Source organism: Otolemur garnettii, unplaced genomic scaffold, assembly GCF_000181295.1.
Source record: "Otolemur garnettii isolate 467f Iridium unplaced genomic scaffold, OtoGar3 scaffold00017, whole genome shotgun sequence".
Classification (NCBI taxonomy): Eukaryota; Metazoa; Chordata; class Mammalia; order Primates; family Galagidae; genus Otolemur; species Otolemur garnettii.
In genome coordinates, this window is record NW_003852412.1 from 10690996 (window position 1) to 10699211 (window position 8216).

Genomic DNA, 8216 nt, shown 5'->3' on the forward strand with positions numbered 1-8216 from the left:
CGTTGGCTTGTGTTCGTCTTATCCCTCCAGCTCACGCGCGCACACAGTTTTATTTTGTCATGAAGGGGGAACCCTATATTTTGTAGACAAAATAGTCACAGAAGCAACTTTCGAAGCAAAAAAAAAAAAATAAGAGAAAAAAACAAAACGAAAACGCTGTTTGTCCCTCAGTAACTCAGCAACGGGGGGACGGGGCTGCCAGAGTCCTCTGCGGTTTTCCTTGCACTTCTCCACGTAGGTGCACTGCCCCCTCGACACGCTCCCGGAGTGAAGGGTCGTGGGGGGGGGCGGCCTCAGCCCCGGGCCGCCCTCTGTGCGCGGGGCCCGGCTGCAGGGGTCCCGGTCCCGGTCGCGGTCAGCCCCTTCCTCCCCCGGCCGCCGAGCAGGGGCGGGTCCACGCGGCGGCGGCGGCGCTGCGGCCGGCGGGCGGGCGCTAGGGGTCGCTGCGGCGCGGCGCGCGCTCACACGGCGCCGAGGAACCGGGCCGGGCTGGAGGAGAAAGGAAGCCTGCGGGGGGAGGCGGCGGCGGCCGGCGAGCGGGCGACGGAGGAGAGTTCACTTCCACTCGGTGTCAGCGCGCTGCGGCGGCGGCGGGTGCTGGCGGGAGCGCCGAGGGAGAGGGTTGCCCGTCTAGGAGCGGCCGGGGGGAGGAAGCCAGAGGCTGGTTCGCAGCGCGCCGGCGGGGCGCGGAGCCCGCGAGGCTGGCCAGCGAGGGGAGCCGCGGGGGGCGCGCCCCAGACGGGCCCCCGGAGAAGCGCAGGATGCCCCACGAGGAGTTGCCGTCGCTGCAGAGACCCCGCTATGGCTGTAAGTGCGCGGGGCGCGCGGGGCTCCCGCCGGGCTGGGGGAGCCCCCTCCCCGGAGGACCGCGCTGGAGAAGCCGAGGGAGCTGGTGCGCGCCACGGAGGGACCAGGAGGGCAGCTGGCAAAGTTGGGAGCCAGAGTTGCCCAGGGCAGTGAACGGCGTCCTGCCGTTATCCTCGGCGTATTTCTTATCCCCAGCTAGCAACCCTGACCTTTTACCCCGCAAACCCCAACGAGGCGCGGGAGCTGCGCTCTGGGACAGACCTGGTTGGGGTTTTAGGGCTATCAGGTGAGGAGCCCGCAGAGCTCCAGGCCGCTGCCGGCTCGGGCCAGGGGGTGGCGTTAGGGAACGAATTCCTCCTACTCAGAAGGGCTAGAAAGTTTGCTGTGGCTACAGGTGGGCACGCAAGCAGTGGGTCCGCGCATTGTGCTAGTGGCAAAGTTGGCTTTACTGGAAGGGCAGGCGTCTTCTCCTGTCCCGCTGCCTCGGACTTCACTAGAGCTGCTAGAGCCAGTTTTGGCCGCACAGATGTAAGCCCCTTCCTGCTGAACCCCCCAACCCCTTTCCGCCCCCAGCGTGCAGGAAAATTGCCCAGGGAGAGGATGCGGCGCGGGGCTCCTGGGGATTCGGTTGGAGCCCGCATGACTTGAGCGATATGGTGTCCAGGAGCTGGCCTTGGAAAGAGGTTGCTTTGGCCGACCGACCGTGAGTGGATGGAGCCAGATTAGCACCAACCACGTGCCTTCGTGTGCAGAGTTCAGAGTCCTACACATGTGCCAGGAAGTATTTCCTTTAAAACAAACAGAAAGTTGGCTTTCTGTCTCCGGGGTTGGCCCTGTCAGTGAACCTGTGGCCAAGGACTGCAGGGTCATCTTTTGCCCAGGCTGGCCTTGGTGGCAGAGGAGCCAGGTTTGGATTAAGGTGGTATTACCTGCAGAGGGGATTTTTCAAGAGAGAGAGAGAGAGAGAGAGAAAAGGAGTCAACTTGTTATTAGTTCTTTTCCCTGCCCAATGGAGTATCAGAGATGGAAGTTAGTTTTCCTGTGTGACCCTTTTGGTGTCCTGCAGTGAGGAGCAGGCCGGAGGGGTACAACTTCTGTACTCTTAAGGAAAGGCGTTCAGCAGTTGACTGGGGCCCAGTTTTGCAGCCTTAAATAGTTTGCAGTGTGGTAAACCACACTGACAGCTTGAGCTCCTTGGGCTGGAGGATGCCCTGGGCTCACCCAGTGTTTGCATTGTCAGCCGCAGATTGGTGGAAGTACCTTAATGTGACAGGCTTTCAAAGTGTGGTAGCTACACTGTGTCACATGATAAGAGGACCACTACCTCTGGAAACTAGGTGAAAGTATTAAAAAACCGTTTGTTGCTATCACGTGATCATGGTTAACCCTCATTAGCCATCCTGTAGTACAAAATTTTGGTGAGTTTGGTGCATTAGTGCAGCATGAACATCAGTCCCCAAAGGTGCATTTGTGATGTGGCCTGATTTTGTTGACTGTCTGTGGTTTTAGTGCACAGAAGAAGCACTCAAGGGGGGTTGAGGTCTGGCAAGTCTGAAGCCCACTCCATGGGGCCACTATCTTTGAAAATGAGCCTTGGTCCAGCTTTTCCTCACTGGTCTGGTGTGTGGGGGTGTGCCATCTTGTTGGAATCACTCCCACTTACCTTGCCTCAGCTCATCAAGTGCTGGCATTTATTGGTTACTTAACATAATAAAAAACACCCTAAAATATTAAAGCTTTAATATGGTAGTCTGTGATGTTGCTAAAATGAACATTTTTACAATTTTGATACCAGTTTCGTGAGCGGTGTACGTTCACGGTGCATTTAAAACATGCTAGCCAGCAGAATATGCAAGGATATAACTTAAGTGTTAATAGCCACTGCCTGACGTTGCCTGTTTGTGCAGAAGGATGATTTGGTGCGTTAGCATTAATTTCTGGTGGGTGCTGGCTTTGTAGGTCTATCAACATGAGACTGAAAATAGTACTGCGAGTTCTCACAGGGAGGCTAGAATTGTCCTTGCTCTGTTTCATTCCAGGGCTGTGTTTTTCTTGTCTATTGGTTTTGTAAGTACTGGTTCAGTAAAACCTCAATCTATACCAAACAAGCTTTATCCTCAACATTTAAAAATAAAATACCAATACATTGCTGTATTGTGTGAACGTTCTAAGATGTTTTGATACTGAGCTTTAAAAACAACTTTTTAGTAGTTCGAATTACGCTGTTACACTTGTTTCTGTCTGGGCTCCCCAACCCCCTCCCCCCCATTGTCATTTAATTTGGTAATTCTTATACAAAGTAGCAAACAACTCAGCTCTGGGCTTTTACAATATTTCCCCTCTCTACCAGGCTGTCTGTAAAATGCCTCATAATAAGTTGTACTTGAGGGATTTCTCAATGAGTTCCCCATGAAGGCTGTGACCCTTCTCAGATTTCTGACAGGCATGAGATTGCTGGAGTTGTCCTGGTTTGCACACAGGAGCACTGAATGAGATAGACTGTTCAATTCTGCCTATTGTTGGTCATGTTTTCCTGCACTCTGCGACATTATTTTGTGTAATATTAATGCAGAATGAAGCTGAAATACCGGCTCGGTAATCAATTCTGGAGGGAAGAAGCGGAAGAAAAGTCAGTGGCTGCCGTACTAATGTAGACAAAGTATATACAGAATATCCTCTTATGCTCAAAACCACATTTAAATGACTTCTTTTAAAAGTTATTGATTTGCAAATAACTTGTGCTGTTGTAACCAACTGATGCATTTGCCAAATTAATTCTGAAAACATTTTGCCACCATGATCTCTTAAGTTTTGTTCGAGCTACTTGAGTTAAAAAGACCAGTGAGAGCAGTTTGCACCCAAACAGATGAGTTCATTCACCACTGGTAATCCAGCATTTACGTCTCTGCTGTCCATCCCTGATGATTGGTACCAGTGGTTGTGTGTGACAAGGTTTTCTACCTCCTGCAAGATCCAGAGCCTTCCTGTCACTAGACACATTATAAAAGTATTAGTGATTAATGTTTTTCTGTTCGCTTCTTTTAAAAAGTGCAGCATAAACCCCATGGGGGTGTGTGTTGAGGGAAGAAGATTCTAGCTGATGCTCTGAGCTTTTTGAGTGATGCTCTCGTCTGAAGGGTGGGGTGTCTAAATCACCTGGTAACAGGGGGTGGTCTTTGCAGCTAAACCCTTATCCCTTTACAGTGACGGTTCTAAGATGGAGAAACTTAAGTTCTGAATGATTTAAAGACAGTTGTGTTAAAACAGGATTGAATATGTTTGTGTGGTTAGCATAGTTCGGCTCCGACAATCTCTCACTGCTTTCACCTGAACCGCAGAAGACTCTGTGCAAAGTAGCCAAGTGATGCTGCCTTCAGACAGAAAGCCAGGCTCCTCCTCGTGTGCCAGGGTTTTGGTGGAGTTTCTCTAAAGGACCTTTAAGGTCAACAGCTAAAGTGTTATTTTAGTATGCTTTTAACTTTAATTACACATGCCGTTAGCTAAAATGACTTGTTTGGGAGAGTTTAAGCTTGTAATACTGAGTTTGTTTTAGACTTTAATGTTATTTGGGGTGTTAGCTAAAACCCCTTTTTCTCTAGGGAACCAGTGATTTTTCTATTGCCCGGACCCTCCCACTCCTTTTAGCAGTTCCTTTTATTTAAATGGATAGTGTACAAACAAATCTAATGCTTACCACGTTTTCATGGTAACCGAAAGAGAAAGAAAGGCCATTCAGCTTGGGCTTTGGTAGGGTCAGGTAAGTGCTGCAGGGCGGACACTTCACCATGGCCTATGGATTCAGGGTCTGGGACCTCGCCAAGTGCTGAGTGCTTTTCGTGCACTGCTGATTATTTCGTAACCTGCTGATTATTACCTTTGAGAAGGCCAGTGGTTTCCCCATTTCACAAAGAAGGTGAAACCCATGATGCTGTCTGAAGGCCACACAGCTGGCTGGTGGCAGGGGAAGCTAGGAAGCAGTACTGCCAGGCCCCAGATCCGCTCTCATCAACTGTCACCAGTTTGCCTCCCCATGTATCCCAGAGGCTTCATCCCTGCTTTTTATCATTTTCAGCTGTTTGTCATGATTCACACCTATCGCATTCTGGAAGGCCAAGGTGGGAAGATTCCTTGGGGCCAGGAGTTCAAGATCAACCTGAGCAAGAGAGAGATCCCCATCTCTGCTAAAAATAGAAAAATTAGCTGAGCATTATGGCAGGTGCCTGTAGGCCCAGTTACTTGGGAGGATGAGGTAGGAGGATCACTTGAGCCCAGAATTTTGAGGTTGCTAAGAGCTAGGCTGACACCACAGGACTCGACCCAGGGTGACAGAATGAGACTCTATATCAAAAAACAAACAAGGGGACGGCATCTGTGGCTCAAAAGGGTAGGGTGCCAGCCCCATATGCCGGAGGTGGCAGGTTCAAACCCAGCCCCAGCCAAAACAAAACAAAACAGTAAAATGCAGAAACCTGTAGCCATTTGGATACCTTGCTCTTTTAAAAATAGATGCATGATATTCTTTAAAGTTGATCCTGCTGCTTTATTTTTCCCCTTGAAAAAATGTAAATACATGGGCTTTTTTTTTTTTTTTTTTTGAGACAGAGCCTCAAGCTGTCCCCGTGGGTAGAGTGCTGTGGCATTACAGCTCACAGCAACCTCCAACTCCTGGGCTCAAGCGAGTCTCCTGCCTCCACCTCCCAAGTAGCTGGGACCACAGGTGCCCGCCACAACGCCCGGCTATTTTTTAGTTGCAGCCATCATTGTTGTTTGGCGGGTCCAGGCTGGGGATTTGAACCCGCCACCTTAGGTGTACGTGGCTGGCGCCTTAGCCTGTTGAGCTATAGGCGCCGAGCCAATACGTGGGCTTTTTATAGACTACATCCAGACATCATCAAAGGATTTTATGTATACATAGAGACAAACCATCTCTCACTGTGAGTCACTGAAGTGAAAAGAAAGGCTTTTCCATTATAATATAGTGGAATGTGCCAGTGATTCCAAATAGGAATATATATGTGTGTGTGTGTGTGTGTGTGTGTGTGTGTGTGTGTATTTATACAGAGTCTCATTCTGTTGCCCAGGCTAGAGTGCCATGGCATCATCATACCTCACAGCAACCTCAAACTCCTGGGTTGAAGTAGTTCTGCCTCAGCTTCTTGAGTAGCTGGGACTACAGGCACCCACAATAACACCTGGCTAATTTGTGTGTGTGTGTGTAGTAGAGAAGGGGTCCTGCTCTTGCTCAGGGTGGTCTCAGGAGATCCATCCACTTCTGCCTCCCAGAGTGCTAGGATTACAGATGTGAACCACCACACCTGGCCCTGGCCAATTTTTCTATTTATAGTAGAGGTGGGATCTCATTCTTGCTCAGGCTAGTCTTGAGCTCAACCGATTCTCCAGCCTCTAACCCCTCAAACGCAAAGATTACAGCATGAGTCACTGTGCCCAGCCTCCAAATAGGATAACTTATGAAACACTACATTACATATACCAACCATACCATAGATTCTGAGATTGGTGAGAAATCAGGCAAAAATGTGCAGTGCAGTGACTGACCAGTGGACTGACCCCTTTTCCTTTTACTCTTCTGTTTTATTGTTTTCTCTTGTGAGGCGTTATAGTGTTGATGAAATGCATAAGCTTTGGAATTGAATAGATATGAGTCTGAATTCTGACTTCCATTGCCTGACTGAGTAGCCTTGGGATTTGGGTTTCCTCTTATACTTTGTCAGGTATGTGGAAATGATATACCTGTACAGGTGGCTGGTGTGGTTCCTGGCACATAATACTAAACAAGTTGATGTTTGAATTAAGTGAGCACTTCTTGTGCACAGAGCAGTGTGCATGAAGGGAGCAGGACTTGAGTTAGTTGCCGTTTAGAATAGAATCTGGGAGGTAAGGAATAATGCCTATTCTTGGAGCATGTTTTCAGGTTCTGTAGAAGTAAAGATGGAAGAGCAATGGATTTGAATTAGGGCAATGGGAAGGCTTCGTGAAGGTTGTGAATTTGAACATGACGTTGAGGAAGGTCAGAGGAAAAACTGGAAGGCATTCTAGTGTATTTCTGGTTTAGGCCATTTGGTGGGGTTGATGCTTATCTTTTATTTACCTAGGCAAGGAAGGGCAGTCTGAGTTCTTTTGAGGAGAGACAACCAAATTAGGGAGCAGGGTCTCTCTCCTCTTCTCCCTCCTTCTCTCCATTACTTGTGGCATATGTGGGGGGTAGGGTTTCTCTCATGTTTTCCCTTCATTTTCGCCATGATTTGTGGCAATTTTTGCCTCTCAGATTCCATTGGAAATTGATTGATTTTTGAGACAGAGTCTCACTTTGTTGCCCTCAGTAGAGTGCTGTGGCATCACAGCTCACAGCAACTTCAAACTCTTGGGCTCTAGCTATTCTCTTGCCTCAGCCTCCCAAGTAGCTGGAACTACAGGCACCTGCCACAATGCCTGGCTACTTTTATGAGGTCCCACTCTGGCTCAGGATCATCTTGAACTCTTGAGCTCAAGCAGTCCGCCGACCTTGGCCTCTCAGAGTGCTGGGATTACAAGCGTAAGCCACCGTGCCTGTCCCTGGAGATTTAGTGTTCTTCAGTGATCAGCACCCCAGGTTGGTTGAAGAATGACTTAGAAGACCATGTTTCCAGTTGACTAGTAGTTGCCTGAAGATAGGTAGTTAGATTCAGTTTTGCAAGAAGAACATAAGATTTTACTACGTTCAAACTGGTCTCTTCTTTAATTTTATAATCATGGGTTACATATGGACCTTCTTGCCAAGGTGCCTAAAAGGAGCTGAAAGCTGCTTCTCCTATCAGTACAGTGGTTTTCTAGTGGCACTTCCTGGAGCATCCACCTGTTAGCATGTGGGAAAAGGCAGATAGATGCCCAGGCCCCACCCAGACCTACTCAGTCAGAAACTCTGAAGTGGGCCCAGCAATCTGAATTTTAACAAGCCCTCCAGATGATTCTGTCACACTAGAGCATCAGAAGGGTAAAAAGACATCTCTAATGTACACTTTCTCTATCGTGCTTGCAAGTTTTTGTCAAGTAAGTGAAAACACATGGGCACATTACGGAATGCTTTATTTACAATATCCCTTTGCGTGTTTGATTTGAGCACACATGCATACCACATTCTGTATTCATATACAGGTTTATGTTTATTTTATAGAATTTATTTTGGTATGGCTTCAAGGTTGCTTTTCTCTCTTCTGGAAAACAAATGTTTGGAAAGTGCTGTGGTTTGAATTTGTCCCCCAAAATTCCTGTATTGGAAATCTTATCCCCAGTGCAACAAGGTTGGCAGGTGAGGCCTGATGAGAGGTGAGGAAGCCACCAGAATCTGCCTTCGTGAATGGATTAATGCTCTTACTGTGAGTGTGGGTTCCTTATTTTTTTTTTTTTTTTTT

General features: G+C 48.4%; 1 protein-coding gene across 1 annotated transcript in view; it reads left to right on the top strand.

Moving 5' to 3' along the window:
- Positions 1–470: 470 nt before the first annotated feature.
- Positions 471–8216, top strand: part of IQGAP2 (IQ motif containing GTPase activating protein 2) — a 319224-nt gene continuing 311478 nt past the window's right edge. The window contains exon 1 of the mRNA XM_012802746.1: positions 471–807. Within this exon, the coding sequence (XP_012658200.1) occupies positions 762–807 (46 nt within the window). The 5' untranslated portion in view covers positions 471–761. The remainder of the gene's footprint in view (positions 808–8216) is intronic.